Source organism: Melospiza georgiana, chromosome 7, assembly GCF_028018845.1.
Source record: "Melospiza georgiana isolate bMelGeo1 chromosome 7, bMelGeo1.pri, whole genome shotgun sequence".
NCBI lineage: Eukaryota > Metazoa > Chordata > Aves > Passeriformes > Passerellidae > Melospiza > Melospiza georgiana.
This window is the reverse complement of record NC_080436.1, coordinates 16,920,314-16,941,892: the sequence shown is the minus strand read 5'-3', so window position 1 is coordinate 16,941,892 and position 21,579 is coordinate 16,920,314. Positions and strand designations below refer to the sequence as shown.

The window sequence follows — 21,579 nt, the reverse complement described above, 5'->3', positions numbered from 1 at the left end:
CAAGCCAAATTTCCCCAAATCAGTGACTAAGGCTCCTTTTTGTCTCAACAAAATGTGTATGCATGCAATTTGTCACTGCAGCATTGCAGGATCAACAAACTGGGTGTACATGCCTGTCCCTTTCAGTACCTAAGGCAACTTAGACTCTCCTTCCTGCAGAAATCAGGGTTTCTTAATGTTGAATGTTGAGGAAAAGAAAGGGAACAAGGTAAGGAAAGAAGGTTATGACTGTTTTTCAAATCCCTTTTGCCATAGACGTTATCACAAATTAGTTTTAACCAGTGATGGCAATAACACATTCTCATTTTAAAGCAGTAAAAATTTCATAAAGTAGTCTATACCAACCACATGTGAATTTCCAGTCCCCAAGTTCCTGGAATCTTGGACTTTAACTTTTCTCATTCAGACATTTTTCTGGCCAATTAGAGACAGTTCTAGCAAATACAGATATTTATGAAAATCAAGTTAATTACTCACTAATGAATTCAAAGCTCAGAAAGGGAGCTCACCCCTAATACTATGTCCATCAGTGTTGAGGACAGCAGAACCTGCTTGCAAAGGTACCTAAGATGTCTACTTGCAAAATAAAAAAAGATGGTGGGAGGGGATGTCTGGCTGTTCTGCATTAACATTGAGTGAAGTGGCAAAAAGACACAACAGACAGCACAGATTTCACACACCAAGGAACAATACAGACTTAAGTCTATGTGCAGATTAAGGAGAATACCAAACACTGCAAGGCCAGTAAGCATACAGACATCTGCTTTATACCCGGTTCTCTGCATTCCAAATCAAAAGGCTTTTAAAAAGCAATTTTTTTTCTGAGCTCCCTAGCAGCAGAAGACAAACTCTCCTAGGCAGCAAATCATCTGGGTCTATTGACACCATAATACATTTAAACTGGCAGTTTATTTACTGTCTAAAGAAAGATTCAATCCAATAGAGAATAAGTGTTTGTGAGAGAAAAGGTGTAACTGGTGGCATTTAAACAGGCTGAAAAGGAGCCCCTTGGCTGGGCTGTGACAAGGTGTTTTTTCAAGTGGAAGATATACAACACTCCCCTTCAGTCAGGCAGCTGGAGTTCCTGCAGTGGCTTGAATGGCTTTTGTTTTTATTCTTCTGCATAGCAGAGAATTATAAAAGCCACACTATTACATAAGTTATTTAGCTGCTCCTTGTTATTTGTTTTTGCTTTCTCCATGAACTACAAAACATTAGAAGCTTGCAGTCTGCATACTGAAAATATCTCAATTCAAAAACCAGAAGCTACAGTCAAGACAAATTTACATGACTCTTTCACACTTCTTATTTCACTGAGCTTGTGTTTTATATATTCAGGCATCAATAAAATCAGCACCAATGCTAAGGACCAAGTTATGAAATTCAAATATCTTCTCTGGCAGATAATGTCCTTGGTTGCAGCACTGCTGCAATTCCAGTGTAAGGAAAACAGAGTGGGATTTTTACTTGCCATCTGAAAGTAAGAACTTGGCTGTAAAGCATCATAAACCAAATAAAAGTTATATATAATTTTAATTTTATTCCAAACATCCCAGTCTTTATTGCAACACTTAGGCTAGCAAGATCTATGAAAGCCTATAGAATAGAGAACCTATAAAAAGCCCTTTCACTCCAGCTTCCACAGTGACAGCTTTTCTTATTGGGCATTCAAATAAGGATTTTCATTTAGCTTTAAGTGCATTCAACTCACCTATCTTCTAGAATAGCCTCTATTTCATAAAAATGAATTTTAAAAAGCCAACAAGCTAACAACAAAAATACTCCAAGACATACAAGGTTAAATGGACTTCTGCTGCCAAATTTTTAATTAAAAGTCTATTATGAAAAAAGATGTAATGCTAGCAGAAAATTAAAGTTGATTTTTAATAAGGGTCTATTGTACAGCTTTTGAACACTATTCAGATAGTTACCTAAGTTAAATCTAATGTTCTTTCAGAAATAATGACCTGCTTGCAAGAAGATAATCAGCCCTCTTGACTGCCAAATACTGTAAAACTGCATTGAAATCACATGAACATTATGTAGGTCTATGGACTCTATCAGTAAGAACAGATGCAGCTTCATAATTCAAACCACAAAGTCCTGACTTCAGTGTAAATATACTATTGCACACTACTTTAAAAACTCAATAATGTAACTACATATGATGACAAACTAACAGTTCCCATCTCTAAGATGAAACAATTCTCCCAACTGTTTATAAAAGATTTCCTCCCAAGTCAGATTATCTGGCAGTTCCACTTATCTGTCCCTCTCCCCTACCATATATAAACATGCTTCTGCTTTGATATCTGCCCACAAAAAAAAATGAATCCTTTTCCCTAATGATTGATGCTTATAGTATAAAGTGAGCCCAGATATCTACTCCGGAAATTTCAATTCTTTGAAATTTCCCCATATAATGTTCATAATATCGACTAGTCAGTGATTTCCAATTGACTAGTGAATAATTAAAATGGAATATTGGTAAGTCTGAAAAACAGTCAGCTGAGAACATATCTAATAATATAACCTGCTTGCTTTTTAAATACACATATTTATTTTAGCATCATCTTGTCGCAACATTCATGAGGTTGCCTGTGAAAGGTGCGGTGTTTCCAAACAGGTAAGTTCCATTTTTTATTGACACACTACAAATTCCAAATATCATCTTAACTACTCCTAAAAAAGCATAAACCTTATTTCCTGGAGGTCTTGTACGGTGTCACCAATGTTGAGTTATTTGCATTAGTTTGTTGAATGGTACCACTCCAGAGGCAGCTGAAAGAAAACGCTTTAACCCAAGAGTCTAGTGCTAACAGAGAACTTACAGAGCAAAACCAGCAGCTAAGACCCTACTAATGGAAATCAACACAAATTGATGGAGGTCTTTGGCAGCAGAAACTCAGGGGCAAAATGTGTGACATCATCAAACAATGAAAATATTTGCTCTGCTGTGCACACTTTGGAGATTTTATGGGGACATTTTTCCCAAAAATGCGATAAACAGAGTGATGATAGGATTCGGAGCAAATATTCAAATGCATATCACGAGAAGTTAGGATAAATCCCTGGCCACACCTGAAAAGTGACTTTCCAATCAAGCAAACCAATTTCTCCTTAAAGAAAGCAGATGGTGGAAATCCCCTTCCCCACAGCCACTTTGAGTCCCTACCCAATGCACAAGGGAAACAGGCAGTGCCATAGCTGACACATCTAATCCTCCACACTTAAATAACCTGTTTACCTTCAACAGCTGAGGCACTATTTAGCATCTGTGGAATATCTTTAGAAATCCAGGATTACAAATCTTCCCAGCAAAAATAACAGTGCCATTTCTTTGCTTCAACAAGTGTAACATGCATTTATTTGTAACATCCTGACATCAGCTTTCAGATCAAAAACCTGGCAAATACTGAAAAGGAGATGTTGACATTTCAGGGGTTTAGAATGCACTAGTTTGATAGAGTTTACTCTGACAGCTTGCAGATGTTTATTTACCGATCATTTGCACTGAAATGAAAATTGCATTTGAGAGCAGTGAATTAGACACAGCAGGTACACAGTGATGCCCTCAAATACTCCTTGAAATAGTTTCTAGCATTATTGAACACCAAAATAATTGACAAAAACCAGACAGAGCAGCTTCCTAATACCTAAGCACCTTTTAATATTTACTTCTTTACCTTCAGTCTTAAAGAGAAAGTATTAGTTCCTCCTATAGAATTGCAGTAATATACTTACCCATACATACTGACAACAATGATGAAACAGCTCCAGAAATGCTGATTCTGAAGATAACATTTACAAAATCATATCAGAGATATGGAAGTGCTAACTTGGAAGGACTTACCTGTATTTCCATTTGGATAATAACTCTCACTTATAGATCTTTTAAATGAGATGACTGAACCTAATAGAGAGTCTGACATTAATCTAAGCACCATCGTAAAGCAGAACGATGTACTGTATTGTGGGAGCAAATACTGTTCACAGCTTAAAGATAACTCTCCCGTTTGCTAATTAGACATTTTAACAAACAGAAGAAAATTATCTTTCCCAAGGAACAGAAAAAAAGCCAAGGAGACAAGCTACTCACATTCCTTTGAGTCGTTGCCACATTTTCTCTGCATGTCCTCCTATTTGGTACTGTACAGAGGCGCTTTCCAGTTCCCGAGTTGTTTCTGTCGCTCGAGCCCCCATCGTTATTGTCCTACAGCGATACAGTTACAGTCAGGCTCAGCAGCAAGTAAAAGCAGTCCTTAGTCCACTACAAATTTCAGAAGATCCACGCATGTTAGACAGTAGCTGCTGTCATAGCAAAACACATCAGAATTACAACAGCTGAGGGACGATCCTGCCTGAATCGCTATTCACTTTGACAGACAAATCCACTCTTCCCCCCCAAGCACAGAGCAAGTACACACAGCTCCTCTGACCTCACAAGTCTAATCCATACGGGAGAGCCAGCTACTTATACTACTGACTGCTCAAGCTCCTTTCTCATGCACTTTTTCTGCTGTAGAAATACACACAGAAGCACAAAAGAGTCCTTAAAATGGACTATAATTCATTGCCATGCAGAATAAATGTGAATGGCTTTAACAATCCAGAAGGAAAGAAAGGCTGGTTTCTGCTTTGCAGGTTGGAGAAACAGGCTGCAATAGGAAAGCAGATGGTAGATGCCAGTATCAGCCACATCACCCTACAAAAAGAGTGTATGTTCAAATGCCAGAGCTTTCCTCTCTTTAGCTGATCCTGAGTTGTTTCTTATTGAATAAATATCTACCAGCCTGTCAATAAAAATACGACTGCACAAATGCTAAGTCAGTAGCACACGTCTAAATCCCTGCAGAAGAGAAATCAGCGAGCGCTACAGGTTGTTATTGAAGGAATATGCTGTAATGATGACTGTTCACCTTCTCCTAGCAACTCCACTCAGTAGGTAACTGTCAATTTTACTGGTGGAAAATGCAGCAGCTGCAAGACAGCCCACTCTGCGAGTCCTCCGGGACAGCAGCATGTGTGTGTCAAAATCTGATGCTGAACTCTGTGTGTCTGCCAGCAGAAAAACAATTAAGTGCATACAAACAGCAAAAGGGTTGAGGATTAATCAGTACATGAGCCATGCAGCAGATCGTCTGCTCTGCCTTCCAAGTGCAAACCTGAGAACCTGTCTGTACAGCCCAAGTCAGGGCTGGGAGAGGGCAAAGGAGATTTCCCTGCTGCTTGCTCAGTCACAGACTTGAGTTTGCACAGTGCTTCTCTACTCTGAAAACAGCACCTGTCTTGGTTGGTGAGTAAAAAATCTTCATTTCTGAAGCAGCAGCCAAATAATCAAATATACCCGAGACTTGTCTCAGTGATCGTGCTTGTTTCAATCAGACTAAGAGCGGTGCAAGAAGCCAGGCAAGAGCAGTGTGCCAAGAGGGAGTAAATGTGTCAGCTTTGTCAGCTACTGGTGCCACTGCCAGTTGGGAAAAGGAGCTTTGGGTCCACATTGGAAAAGTCAGGATGAGAGTCCTCAGATGGTGACTGGAAGGAGCCTAAGGGTGAGGGAGGAGTATTTCAGTATGGTTATAACTAAACAGCTTTATCTGTGTTAAATCCTGCAACAGAGTGAGATAACGAGCATTCCTGTCTGATGCAATTGGCAGAAATGGATATTACTACTAAGTTCTCAGGTTCCCACAGGAAAATAGAAAAAAGGGCTCACAGCTTTGAAATAATATGAACATTTCACAATTTCCTAATCAATTTTTTTTCCTCTATGGCAACCTTCATGCATTTTATAGAGATAAATTACACCCTATGAGAGCTATAAACCAGTTTGAGTTGCATCTTTTGCATGCTAAGAGTCAATCCCATTAAATTTACTAATAATTTCTGAAAAGTAGCCACTGGATGAGTAAAATCACTTAGAATTTTCAAACATTAAGACAAAAAAGAAGAAATGCAAATATGCATTTTCAACAACTGTAAGGCATTTATTTGGTCAAATGCAGCACTAATACCTTTGAACAACTTAAAACCTTCCAAAGTTTCCACTCCTGTTTTGTATGGAGTCCAACCAAAGTTTGTAGGAAAGAGCATAAATATTCTTCCATGGAATAATTAATAAGAACATCTCACACTAATCTGGGCTCTTCTCTGCCTTCTAACTGCCAAATATCTGAAGAAAAGCAAAGAAATTAAGTATTTATAGAAACCACATAAACCTCCGGGGACAGTGTGGAATTTTAAGGGCCTCTACAAGTATTTCCAGCTCTTGTCCAACTCTACAATGAAAAAAAAAAGTGGTGTTTGCAAGCTGTTCTCTCTCCCTCAAAAGGAATTCAGTAGTTGAAGATACATTGCTTTGATTTACTGGAGAACACTATAATGAGAAGGCAATATCCTCCCGGAAGGAAGGTGCAAACTACCCAAACAGTATCCCTGTAAATGGAGACACCTGCCAATGTCACCAGAACTCCACAAAGGAAAATTGTAAAACCTCTGCTCCCTGAAGGACCCTGCCACTACTACAACAGAAATTCCAAGAGCAGAAGCACCCAGCATGGCTTAAGCAAAAGACAAACACAGCAGCCTTTGCTCCAAAGGTTTGTCCTGAGAATTGATAGAGCAAACCACCAGAGAAGACAGTAAAGGATGAAATTGTATCTCTGAAAGTTAAAGAGCAGGAAACAAAAAACCAGATAAGGCATTTGAAACCAAGAAATTTACCAGAACATGTCCTGTAGTTCCCTAGGGAGACAGAAACAAACTATCTAAAACAAAAGAGGAACTTTTAAGTTATCTGGAAAACACCAGCAAAAAGCCCTCGTGGAAACACTGGGAAAGGAGAGACCTTTCCTCCCTTTAGCTTCTGTGAATAAGGCTCAGAGGAAGAAGTAGCTGAGCCTGCATCCTTCCCCTGGCTCAGTGCAGGGCACACGAGGCTGAGAATGAGGCAGTGCCTCCCCAGCTCCTGCAGCCACAGCCAGCCCTGCTGCCCAGACACTCTGACCCCTGCCCTGCAGCACGAGCAGCTCTAAAGATACAGAACACTAAACTGTGAGCAGCTACCTTAGAAAGCAAGGCCAGTCTAGAGGGCTAGTATCTGAAATGAAAAAATTATCCTTCACTTTGCTTCTTTCCACTTCCTATTCTTGAACCAGTTTTCTGTTCTTGCCTTACCTAACTCATCATTTGTGCTACAGTGCCAGCAAGTTGTTGCTACAGTCCATGTAGCAACATGTAGTTGCTATGTAGTTCCATGAAGTCCATGTTTTTCCTCCCCAAAAAAATCTTTTTTGTACTTTGTCCACAGTTTTTTCTGTTATTTTTAGATTTCAGTTTAAAACTTCCATTATAAAGTCAACACACACTTCTATTAGCCAATATGGAGACACATTAAAACAGGAATAATTAACTTCTTCACCCTTAATTATGGTGATAAGAAAACTCTCCCAGTGACATATAATCCTCAGATAAGAAGCTACACTTAATGGAAATTTAAACTAAGATTTTTTTTTTCATCTAGATGTAATTCACGCCAGTAGTAATATCAATGCAAATAAATAATTTTAAAATATATGCACCAGTAAATAAATTAGATTGTCTTTTCAACATTGACTACTAATAGACCTTTACAGTTATGCTAAAATCAAACAGTTGCAATAAAAAAAAACTTACCTTGAAACTGGGAAAATCCTGAAGTTCCACCAGTTAATTAGCTATAAGAAGAGGAAAGGGATCATGCAGGTTTTGATGAGGAGAATAAGAGCTTTATTTTAAAGACATTCTCTGCTCCTGAAGGGAAATTAAATACGCTGTTTGCTGTTTTGTTTGAAATTAATCTTCAAAACACCTAATTCATGACACATGGAAAATAAGAAAGTATCAAGAGACCTGCAGGGTGACTTGTCAAGCTAATACCCATGCTTCCAAACGTGACAACACAAACCTCCCTGCGGTGGAACCGCAGGAGAGCCATGAACCAATTAAGAAATCTGAAAACATAGGGGAAAAAAACAAAACAAAACAAATCCTCAAAAAGATAAGATAGGTTTATTGTAATTATGACAGCAGGTATTAGATTTGCACGCTGTATGTCCTGGCCCTGCTCTGCCAAGCACTAATACACATTTAATTTTTAGCAGGTAAAGCATTGCATGTATTTGCTGGGTAAGACAGGGTTCAACAGCACTGTAAACAACAGTTAAACCACTGAAGAATTGCCTGCCAGTGGACTCAAGTGCTACAGGGTGCTTTGTGAACAGAACCTAAGATAGCAGAGACATCTCATCACTCAAATTCCACCCTTGCAGAAAAGGAATGGTTTGTTAGCCAGTGTTCTCCTTTTGCCCTCCCCATGAAAATAAAATGTATTTTCATTTGTGATATACAATCCTCTTTTGCACAGAGTTTCCCTCTCGCTTGCAATGTCCAAATATCTGAATTATTATTCAATAGGAAGCACAGCAGAAGAAGAAATATTTGGTCTTATTAAAGTTCATTGACTTTATTTAAATACATAGGTCTCCAGCAATCTGCCAATGGAAAAATATTGATGTTACAGTAATCTTGGACTCTCCAAGATTCTATTGGATTTTCCACAGAATATATTAACAAAATTAGTACAGTTACATAATTGAGGAATTGCAACTTTATAAAGTTATGCATATGGTCTACTCAGTGTATTGGCATTGACTCAATTAAGTAGGCAAAAGAGCTGGGTTTGATACATTAACAGTGCTTACTTAGATAACCTATATAAGGAGACCAAATAGGAAACATTTTCCCCTTTATTTTTACTTTAGTATTTTTTGCACCATCTGATTTACCATATTTTAGGCTTGTTTATATAATTACTAAAATGTGTATGTTCATTTATGTGTCCTTCAAGTATCAACTTTAAGTTTGGCAAGGAGAAAAACCACCTTTTGTTTGTTTGTTATGTGCACATCCTATCATATTGGTAATGAACATGGTGTCAGATTTATCAAAGCTTTTAGGCAATTAAAAATGAAAGCAAATACCCACAAAGGCTTGCAAGCAAATTAGCTAAAAAGCTCAGAGCACAAATAGATATATATCTGCAAGTGTACCTATGACACATAAAGACCTTATCACATTTGATTGTTCAATTGCCCCTTACTAGAAGCAACCAGCACCAAGAGCCTCTCACAACTGTATGGGTGTTCACAGACCAATTCAGTGCCAGGTCAAGTCAGGTTTATTAAGGGAGATGTCTGAAATCTGCACCCATGCTGGACCTCACTGCAGTCCGCAGAATTTAGTTGTTCAGGCACCCTGTTAAGCACATCTATCTTTAAGTTTACTTTGAATATGACCTTACACTCAATTTAGAACCATAGAATCAGTCATTGAATTCAGTGAACCAAACAATCTGACAAATTCAAGAAGATGGAGAGAGAGCAAAAAATGAGTAATTGCCAAGATACATAATACATGAGAGATGTGTTATGGATAATCTGAAAAAAAAAAAAGAACCGCAGATGAAAACTTGCTACTGCACCCTAAGCAGAAAAAACAGAATGAGATAAACAGTGTGTCTTGAGCAGCTGGACCTGGAAAGAAGCTTTAGAACCAAAGTTTTAAAAGAGACAGCAGTCAATCAAGAAGAAACCAAATGTTCAGTAGAAAGTGTATTGCATATCAGTGAATGAAATGACACAGAAGTGGTTCACAGCAGGGTGATTAAACATCTTGACCTGCTTTGTAAGACAGATGCTCAGTTGGCATCTACATCTTTCTCCAGGTATGTTTAAACTGGTCAGCAGTTTAATTCACTAGTAATTTGAGCTAAAAGATAATGATTTCAGACACAGGGGGAAAAAACAGATGTAGAATGAGCAAAGCATGGTCGGTACAAACCAGTTTTGAGATTTTCTTCAGTCTTACTTCCCTTCGAAAGTGACTATTTTATAACTTCTTAGTATTTAATTGCAGTACTTCAGGAAAGAAAAGATTACTATAGAGAGCTATGACAATTGGAATACATTTTCTGAAAACAGCAATTGCACATAGCTCATACAGTATCAGAGGGCAATCAGCACAACTGAAGAAAAGAGATTACAGATTTTTGTAAGGCTTAGTGACTTTTAGCTTCTTTATTTGGAATGAATTGGCTAGTATTGAAAAGCATGAATTGAAATGGAGGAGTGACATTCATGGAACAAACAGGGTTTTAAGAACTCCTTAGGAAACAACTTAGCTACAAAACTAATGTGCTAATTTTTGCAAAGAGAGGAGACTGATCTAGAACTGCCGTCAGCATTGAAATAAGAGGGACTGAAATTGCCACAATCACAAGGGTGATGTTGTACTTCATAATAACATGAGATTGATACCTAATGATGTCAGAAAGGCAAGACTATCCCCGTAGTGAAGCACAAACAGTTGTAGAATAAATACAGATGTTTCAGACTAATTAGGCTCCTTTTATCAGAGCCCGTTGCCTATTTCCTCACAATTTGGATGCATTCAATTAATCCTCTAGGAGGTGTTATACCTTTGATAATCATGTACAGAAGAGGTAGTGGTACGGTATAAAAGTCATTTGAACACAAAAGCTGTGGTTAAGCGTGAAAAACTCTAACTGCCAAGTTAATGGTACCTGCATGTAACTGGAAAAGAAAGAATATGGAATACCAAACAATAGGAAATGGTAAATCTAGATATGACAAAGCTTTTGCCAGTATATCCTACTGAACTACACCAGCTATAAAGAAAATAACTAATTCATGCTGGAAATAAGTGTAGATATAGAACAACATGGAGTCATTCCAGCTAATCATTGTCTAAAAGAGATTTTTCTAGCAATCATGTTGAGCCACTCCACAAAGAAAACAAGAAAATAATTTCCTTTTGCTAAACACTACTGACACAAGGACCACAGCAACAAGAAAATGTTTCTTGATATTTATAATATCAAGCAGATGCCAGCAGAGAAAAAATTATTTTCATCTCAAACTAAAGAGATCAACTTGGGAAGCTACCCTGACTATAGCTATTTTTACTGTACAGAAACTTTCCACTAGTAGCTATCCCAAAGAGGGGGAATCAAATCATCCCACCCCACACAGGATTCCTTCAAAATCTTAATTGCAGATCTGAGCTTTCAGGATAGAATGGCAGAGTCTCACCCTCTTTGAGACAAAGCCACATCATAACCCCAAGTATTGCCTTGACTTTTGGTGCAGTTCGGTACATGTTGGAATATGCACAATAATACCTGATTCAGAATTAGTCTGTTCAAACCTCCACACTTCAGGGAATTGCTGCAGAATCTGAAATCTAAGGGCAGCTGAAAAAGCCCTTTCTTAACATATTCTGGATTCTAACCTTAATTTCAGCAAGATGTTTTCCATGTTTTGGCTTTTAAACACCTTAAACATTGAGTGGATTATTAAGCTGATAGAGAAAATCAGCAGCATGAGTATTTTTTTTTTAATTTTGCTTACCAAAGACCTTCCCAGTACCTAAACTACATATTACATATTGGTCCTCAAATTTGGAAAACATTGATTGGTCCCTGTGGCCTATCTTAAACTGAAATCTGCTTATTGTTGCAGTATTAGAAGATAGGTCTATTCCTAAACACTGATCAGCCATTACAGAGTTTAAAACCTGTCTGAATCATTGCTGCATTATTCATAGAATTTTAGAAATTATGCTCTCCTATAGTTACACAACAAAGTTTTCAGTGAAAGATTGCATTTCATAGAGAAAATAATTTTGCAAAAACATGAGATGCATTCAAAAAGTTTGAGTTGCATTCTGTGAAGATAGAAGTATACTAGTGAATGTAACTGAAGCCAAACTATGCAGTTTCATAAAAAAAAAATACTGGCTTAGTGGATTTTTAGGAGGAAGCCTAAACCTCTCAAATTACCAAGTGATCCTTTTCTGTCAATAGTATGGGTATTTTAAAATCACAGAGTTCAGGAGTGAGACTGTCACTGGGAAGCTGCAAGCAGTTTATGAGTCCTCATGACATTTCAAAAGGCAAGTGACTGACATGGCTCTGTTTGGTGACACAGGACCCTGAGCAGCAATGCTTTCCAGCACCTCCCACTCGGGTAAAGTGTTATCCTTCTCCCATTCACCTGTCCAGTAAAGGAGTTATCCACAAATCCTGCTTGCCACTCACAGAAGAGTATGCAGTCAGAAGTAAAAAGGTTACAACTCACTCTCAGGGAAAGTGAGACCACTTCTGGGCTCAAAATGTAAGCTGCAGCAGAGCACAAAAAGCAGGTAAAGAAACATCCCCTCTGCAGATGTCCAGTGCTAAAATCTTGCTCAAGTGCCATGCAAATGCTTTGTTCAGAGTAAAATTTGCTCACCATGAACTTTGCTGTGTTATGGCATCTTTCCAAACCAGTTAAAACTTGACCAAGTTATATGACTAATGAGTTCTGAAGAAGAAAGAGCTTCTGGGGCTAGAGAGGCTGATTGCTCAAGAGAGTTGCTAAAATTAGAAGAGGTTTACACAATTTTTATGTACACAGGAACATTTCTTTAATATCACTTTCCCTGTCTCTTGAAAGCCTTGATAAAGAAAACCAGAGAAAGTGAGCAGTAGGGGATAACAATTTCTAAGACAGTTCTAATATATACTCACCTTGTATAAAAAACAGCTAGAAGTTAACTGAGAACTTTGTACCTGATGTTCTGAATTTCCTAACTAGTTTCTTGGTGTGGGAAGTTATATTAAACCATGAGGCAAACAGCAGAAAAATAGAAAAACAAGAAGAAATGTAGGTTATCCAAGTGCTGTGACAAGTACACAAGACAAAAAAGTAGCAGTGCAAGTTTAAGAACAGAACAAGACAAAGATTTCATCTTATACTTGTCTTTAGATGTCAGACCAACATTGTTTCTGCTTTTTTAAGAGAGTGAAACAGTATTCATGTACCATTTCTGAGATCAAAGATTAATTGCATTAGGAAACCTAACAAACATTTTTCTGGCATCAGCAACATACTGCTTGATATTTTTCACACCAGAAAGCCCCATTGTGTCTAATTTTTTTACTAAATAATAGCTCAGATCACATAAAGACTATTTCATAATGGGAAGTCTGGAGAGAGAAAGATGCAACAGTAAGATGAAGGCTGTCTTTGTACTTCCTTATTTCAACATTATACACACCATTGAATTCTCACCTGTCAATATCCCACAGAAAAAAGAGACTAAAGCTCCATAGGTGCAACCTAGACAACCAGGGTTTCTGCAAGAATGGCAACCTATTCCCCTTGCCTTACTGACTGGTCTCAGCCAAGAAATTCCCATAGTATTGGGATGGTTACTAGCACTAGTGAAAGAAAAGTGCACACAGAGGCGAAGATAGGATCTGGAAAAGTGGAAAAGAAGGCATGGTAAAGATTCCCAAGTACATTATGTGGAAGGCATTTAAAAATAATAAAAAGAACACTTTACTTTTCCATGTAATGGCTTGTCCTGAGGGTTTCCAAGCCCCTAAGCCTCCCAGCACAAGCTGTGGGAGTGCAGCAGTACTTGCTGTAGAGAGATGAAGGCAAGGAATCCCTTAACTAATTTGGACATAAGCGAATCCATGAGATTGGAGTCATCCAAAGGTGCTGAAGGAGACAGACAAGGTCCTTGTGAAGCTGCTCTCTGCCACCTATGAAATACTGAGGGAACTGGAGAGCCCACAGCAGAGGAGGCTCAGGGCAGCCCTTGCTGCTCCCCAGCTACAGGCACCTCGTGGAAGGAGAGAGATGAGATGGAGGCAGACAATCCTCAAAGGTGCACACTGACAAGACAAGAGGTAATAGGCAAGTAGAAACATGAGAAATTCCAGCATCTGGGGGAAGAATTCACCCCTGGAAAATCCAATATTTTGAAAAGAACTTTCATAATGAGCAATTAAGTACTGGGGCTGTGGAATTGCCATTCTGTGAGTGTTGAAGGCTCAGCTGGACACATCCCCAAGTACCTTTATCATGTCTGACTACAGGACCTCCAGAGCTCCCCAGTAGTTAAAACAGGGGCTCTAGGATTCTAACATACAGCAAAGTACTGCCACTGTGGAGAAAGCTTACTCCAGTAAATTAGGATTTTTCATTTCCAATTACTTGAAATTTGAACACTTCACATTGTTTCCAGCAGCAGGATATAGACAATACAATTTACCTGCAGAATTCATTGCTGCAGGATGCAATTGATTTAATTATGTTATTAAGATTTCTAGCAGATTAAGTATAAAAATAATTCCAATCGTTATTAATGTGACATAGGACACAAATAAAAAGGCTAGCAATTCTCAGACTGTAGTCAGACCATAAGCATATCACCAGATAGAACAAAAGCAAAATTATCTTGTTACAATAATACAAAATAATACACAATACTATCAAAGACAGAAAATTGAATTATTTAACTATTTTCCTACAGGTTATATATCGGTTTTAATACTATAGGATTTAAAGAAATATTTTGTGTATTTGATTTTTCAGGATAAGTAACAGGCAATACTGCATATCAGTAATTATTTCTCTGCCTTTCCCTTTACTCATTCCTCCATAATATAAGACAACAACTAAGACAGTATGCAAAAGACTGATAAAATATTGAATATTTTACTACTTACAAATTATTGTTGAAACGTGTCTACTAAACCGATGTTTTTGTATGCAGAGGCACTGCAAAATAGATTTAAAATTTAATAATCAATGCTCCAAAATATTCAGCCCAAACAAAGGCTGAAAACATTAAAAGGCAAAAGCCTGGAAGAATTATCTGCTTTGTTTTAAAAACACAATTAAAATGAAGAGACGTTAGCAAATTTAATCTGCTATAGCTGACATCATTCCTGGGCATTGATTCAAACTCCAAATTTAATTTCGATGAAGCTTTAGTAAAAGTAATGCCTTGTGCAGATTCTGACCCATCTGACTGAACTTATCTACTGACGACAATAAAAAGTAACTTAACCAAATATGGGTTCTGTGCACAGCTTTAAGGATAGGAAAAATATATCTTTAATTGCCTTGGGACAGCATTCTATTGGATGTTGCTTACTATGAGCATGGCTTGTGCCCTTCCTAGTAGTATCAGCAGAGAGTTCAAAGTTCTTTAGATGGCTTTTTTTTTTTTAGACAGACACCTGTGTGTCAAAATTTGATGAATTCTGATATTTTGCTGAGGTGAAAGTGTACTTACTACTAAAGAGAGATGTATGATATAAGCAAGGCAGAGAAATAAAGAAAATCCAAGCTGAGGAAATTCTCTGCCAAGGCCTACTGCCATGACATTTAGCAATGTTTTAAACTTGTGACAACTGTAAAAGGAAGATTCATCACTTTGATCACATCAATATAGTAACTTTTTACACAAAAAATCTGCCTCCAAAGTAAGTATTAGTATAAAAAAGTATTTTACTACTTTTAATGATAGATATCAAAGGGGACTTAGCTTATCCCTGTTACTGACTTCACAAAATTGGCTGGAAATTGCATGAGTTGAAGCTTTCTTGGGTAATCTTAGGTTCCAAATTCACTTAGAAAAATTATTCAAAAGTACACTTGGCAGAGGCTTCTATAATCTCACAAAAGACCACACTGGAATTTGCTGGGGATTGACACAGCTCCAATCACATACATTTGCATATGCAAAAACCATTACTTGCATGAAAAAAAATTGCATTTCTTCCTACAGACTGATATTTAGCCAAATCAATTAAATACTAACTTAGATAACAGCTCATTAATCCTCTTTAGTATGCATTTGTATAATTCCTATGATATCTACTTGTTAGTATCTGAAAGGGTAAATACTTTTCACTTGTAATGAAACATACATATGCTCTATTATTTTCTATTTTTTTAAATTATAGCACTTAAAAACAAGTCACAAAGGCGCCAAGCACATAATAATAAAACTCTTCTCCTTCTTCATTCCCTTCTCAGTTCCTCAACTTCATCCTTCATAGGAATAACTGCTAAACAAATAAGTACACCCCAAAATAAAACTTTAAAGATAAAATCCAATTCTAGGAACTTTTGGAAATTCTCCTCTACTCCTTAGAGATAGAAGCTTGGAGATGATGCAAAAAAACCCCAAACTTTGCTAATTCACTCGGCGCATCAGGTTCTTCAATACACCCACAGCCTCCAAGCTGATCAGTGAAAAAAGAAAGAGCTCATCAGTGAAAAACCTACTTACAAGTGTTTCCTTAGTTTTACCATCAATAAAAACCTTCAAATTAAATTTCTGTGTGTAAGAACACCATAGCTGACTGTATACTACAATATGGTACTTTAGAAGGAAACATCTAAAAGATACAAAACTAGATACATTCAATCCCTTTGTGGACTATGAATATGCCCTATGTTAACAAAGTCACTGAACACAGTTACACTGAGTACAGAGAAGGCAAACACCTTTTTCTTTTCTTAACAGAATCAACATAATCTCCCAACATTGCCCTGTATAATTACTATCAGATAAAAGCAATTCTTCCTACATGACACCAAATTCCTAAATCTGGATCTTCAGTCTCGATAGTTTTTTATTCTATATTACCTTACCAATAGCCCTAATAACCTGAGTGGGGTTTGTTTTCCTTGTTTTCTGTGGGTTGGTTGGTTGCATTTTGGTTGAGGTGCTTTCTCTGGTTGTTTGAGCTTTCTGGGGGAGGAGAGGAGGATATTTCTTAAAAGAAGGAGAATAAAAAGAGGATCAAACACACAGATTTAGATTTCCAGAGGTAATTACGAACTTTAGGAAGGTGATAACTGAGACTGAGTTTCAAAAACAAGCCTGATCTGCTTGGTCAGAACTGTTTTATAAAGCAGGATATAGTCTTCATTCAGTGCAAATGAACACCAGAAAGTCTCTCCCAAATTACTTTGTCAGATACCAAAGCTCAGCCACGTCAGCCACGAAGCAATCGATCTCCTTTAAAAGCTGTGGATTTGGAGTTGTAAGGATGTGGAATGATGGCAGGTCCCACCCTTTGAGGGTTTCTGGGCAGCTGAAGGCTCGTGGGGCAGCATTTGCTGACGGGAGGAGAGGCAGGAGCAGCACACAGGGGACAGTGCCAGCCCATAAAGGCAGAAGCCAAGAAAGGCCAGCAGGGATAACCTCAGCCTATTTGCTCATTTTTCATATTATATTTCTAAATTATATATGCTCAAATTATATATATATCCATATATAATTTATTGCTTCTTTGTGTATCTGGTGAGACACAGATCAGAACAGGAAGTTAGCATAACTACATCCTTTTAAAACATTTTCTAACACATTTTTGTATCACTCATTGTAGGTGAAAGTTTTTATTCAGCCTGAATCTTTACAGATGTGAAATACTTGGTATCACATAGTCTATGTCAAACTCAGGAAAAAGTAATAGATTACAGCATGTGATAAAAGAGCTGTGCTTCTGGCACAAAATTATGCAGAAGAGAAGAAATAAAGACCAACTTTCACTCTATAACCTACAAAATAACCTAATACCAGGCCAAGACACCAAGGGCTATACCAATAAAATTATGCTTAGAGCTGCTCTAAGTTTCAAACAAATGTGGCATTTTATAAAAACATGTATTTTGTTCTGTGGAATCCATTTAGCCCAGAATTTCTGTTTCTCCCTATTCTCTAGATGCTTTTAATAGAAAGTATCTGGTGGATTAAACTGAATATTTTTGATTTAAAAATGTAAAAGTATGTAGTATCTCAAGTTTCCCATAATCTCTATGTATTTTCCAAAGCAGCTTTTTGTTTTATTTTGTGTACAAGGTTTCTGTCACTTTGATGAAGACAGCAGCTTAAAGAGATCTTTCGTAATGCACTAAAACTGAAAGGGAAAAAAAGCCCTGAAAGGTCTGAAAGGTTTATGTTCAAAATTCTTGCTGCAAATTCAGCATAAGTAAAAGTAGACATAATCCAAAAATCACTGTAAGCCAATGGCATCCCAAAGGATGCTGCAATAAATGTACAGAGATGCTGGGAAGATCCAATTGAAAAGAAACAAAGCACAAATAAACTGACAATGACAAAGAAAATAAACAACAGGACAAAACCAAAACATTCATCACTCTGATCACACTAACACAGATACTATTTTACCCAAAAAACTGTCTTCAAAAAGGAAAAAAAAAAATCCTGTTTTCAAAATAAGAAAAAAGACCCCATGGAATTTAAGTCTAAAAAGAACTTTCCAACAAAGAACTTGTTATAATGAGTTCCTAATCAAACTGGGCATTTTCTCAAAGCAAGAACATCAAGAATAATGCTGAACTTACAAACTGAGACCTCAAAGAAATTAGATCTTTGCATTTCATCCTCCTACTCATTTGATTTTTGTCCTTCTTACATAAGTGCATTTAGGATTTAATTACATAAAAACCACTTATTTGGTCCCAGGCCAAGAATCCTTTTTCTGAACAAAAAGTGTAAACAGGCGAATAAGCTTTACAACTTATATTTCAGATTTTTCATCAGCTGATGAAAATGTTTCTTGTTGGAAACACGCATGAAATACAAACTGAAGCTTAGAAAAGCAAATAATGAAAAGCATAGATGTGGTCCCAGTTCAAGGTAAGGCAGAGTGAACTTGAAGCTACCTTGGGAGTTTCTCAAGTTGGCATAGAACAAAAAATATTTCCTAAAATTTTATTATATGGAAAATGCAGCATATAAATTCTGCTTCTTAAAATTTCTATATAAAAAACAAACATTTTATATTAGTACAAGTTACAGCAATCTGGCTCCTTAGCCAAGCCATTGACTGTGGGAATTACCAATAAAATCTCACTGATTTTAGGTATCACTGAGGATGCCTTATGCTTCTGAGAGCCATTAAAATTAGACCCTATACTTCTGCTTTTTTGTTTTTCCATATAGAAATAAATAGATCATCTTTTTGTCACATAGAATTTAAAAATGGGAAGGAATACAGGAGAGGAATCCTTGGAACAAAATTACAGTAATGCATGGGATATATTCAATGTACCTATAACCTACAGAAAACCTTTGGGATTTAGAGCTATTAAATGAAATACATTCTAGCATAGCAATGGGACACTGATATTCAAATTTATTTTACTCTTTCTTATCTGCAGTCTCATTTACATGATTCACTACAGTCTCCGTGTTTTCCAAATACTAATGGTGCAATACCAAAGTTCCATAAACTCAGCCTTTTCAAAAGCAAATGCACCATAAAATGTTCTTAGATGTAAGTTGTCCCTTATTTAGTCTTCAGTGAAGACTACAGATGGGAATACCATTTGCTCACACTTTATTGCAGAGAAGACTATTTAATAATCAACGTGTTGGCACACTGTTCATTTTGCCTTAAAATAAGTAGCTTTTAAAAGAAGTAAGTTCCAGTGGATGAAGTTCCAAGAGGCTTCTTTTTCCTTTAAAGACAGCATGGAAGTTCAACGAATGTGCAGACCAAAATCCTAAAAGACTTTACAGCAGATCCAGCCAAGGATATACAGGAACTCACCAGTACCAGCACATTAGAGTTGTAATGTCCTTCTGACTAGTTAACACAACACTGTTCAGGTTTAATGAAAGGAGACATTTAATACTCATTTGACAATTTAAAAGGGAACAAACTGATGCTAAGTGATCACTCAGTGATGATACAATCCTGTAAGAAATGACAGTGAGGGACAAGAAATCACCCATGTACTATTTTCTTTGTACGTAGTACACAGAAATGTGACTTGAACTAACACCCTGTCCCTGCCATAAAAATATAACTGCAAAGCAAAGCTAAGATGAACTACTCTTCCTAACAAACCATCAGATACTTTGTTCACCAGCAAAGTAATTTGGCAGCATTTTTATACTGTCCAAGAAAGTCAGTCTGACAAAGGAAATAAAGTCTAAAATCATAAACAGCTGCAAAGAGCAAAACTTGACTTAAGCAAGGTAGCACAAATAAGAAAACATATCCTGTAAAGTCATTTGTATATTCCATATTCTCTGTCAGCTAGCTGCAGAGCACTCCCTGAATTACATAACCCAAAATGTAGCATTTAAAAGGACATGGACGTAATGGGGCACTAATGTTTCAAGGCTTAACTGTGCATTGTTGTCTGCATGGTCACCTATTTATTTAAAGTGGTGCAATATGTAGCCTTGGAATCCTATGAGTTCCTGAGCTGGACGGGGCCCACAAGGATGACCAAGTCCAGCTCTTGGCTTCTGTAAATACAAACCCCAAGCCCCTGTTAGAAATTGCTTGCACTCCATCATCCCAAAACTACTTGCAATGTGCAAAAATAGAATTTTTCTGGTTTTTTGTTAAATTGTGCACAAAGGCACGTTCTGCCCAAGTCTTATTTTAAGTACATTTTTTATTGTGATGTACTGTATACAATGAGAAAATCTATTAATTTCAGATAATCTATTCTATCACATATCCACACAAGCCACGCATACTTCATTAAGAATTCACTCTGGCACACAGAAACTGGGCATAAGGACATCTGTGTGAATGTTAAACCTGTGACAAAAATTTAAAATAACCCCTGTATCTACTTGACAGAACATGAAAGAGTACCCCTCTTTATTCTTAATAACTTTTTATAATACTCAAATCAAGTGATTTTGTAAGAAAACTGATTTTGTAACCACTTGTCTCCATGGACATCAGCCATGCAAATAAAACTACAAGTTTAAGAATTCTTATCCTTTAAACATTCTGATAGTTCTGTATCTATCTTCCATTGACAAAAACATGCTCTATGAAAGAATTGCAGTGCTCTCCTTTCCAAACCACAAACTGGATTTATTAGCTTCACAGATTTATTAATGACATAACATGTCACATCAGACAGTTTGTTCTGAATTACATGAATACAGGAAATGTACTGAAGGTTCTAATCAAAGTGAGTTTACACTTGGAGCAACACTGAGTAAGAGCTAAGAAGAGCAAACTGCTTTTTTTATTTTTTAGAAAAGGTATCTTAAAGTATAGCTTTGGCAGATCAAAATTCAGTATCACATTAACTGTGCGTTTATAAACTAGTCTAATTAAATGCAAACTCATACAGACAGGAGTTTTTGAAATCATTTGCTGAATAGATGTGATATCCTAAGAATATATTCCAACTATTTTTTATAAAATTTCCTTTATACTCCCTGATATAGAGACCTGAACTTCGAATTGCTGTGATTAATTTTTCTGAAAGTATTATATTGATATTAAAATGTTATATTAGATTACACTTAGTAAGTTCGTCAGATCAGCTAGGTTTAAAAGAAAAAAAGTACCATTTTATGTGCAGTTGGTTTTATTCATATACTGAGGATGTAACTTTTCCTAGAACTTAATTAATACTCTGGTCTCTGAACACAATTTGTTACAGAAATACAATTAACTTACCATGAGTTTTTTTAAGAGCCTTCTGAAATACTTCATCTTTTAATTTTTACACATTACCAGTGATACCATTTTCTCAGAGAAATGTATTTAGTAATGAGCACAGTGGAATTAAGTGTCACCCTAAGAACACCAACCTGAGAATCTGGAGGATTTATTTTGGTCATGCACTGCCTGTATGGCCTTGCCTAACTCAGTTTCCC

General features: G+C 36.9%; 1 protein-coding gene across 3 annotated transcripts in view; it reads right to left on the bottom strand.

Moving 5' to 3' along the window:
• The window catches only part of PDE1A (phosphodiesterase 1A), a 142,130-nt gene extending 137,044 nt beyond the window's left edge, over window positions 1-5,086 (bottom strand). Inside the window, exons 1-2 of one of the 3 annotated variants that reach the window (XM_058028585.1) lie at window positions 4,920-5,086; window positions 4,100-4,213 (exon numbers count right to left, since the gene is read on the bottom strand). In XM_058028585.1, coding sequence (XP_057884568.1) covers window positions 4,100-4,213; window positions 4,920-5,086 — 281 coding nt within the window. The other 2 variants (XM_058028586.1, XM_058028588.1) reach the window with 2 other exon arrangements.
• Window positions 5,087-21,579: the final 16,493 nt, after the last annotated feature.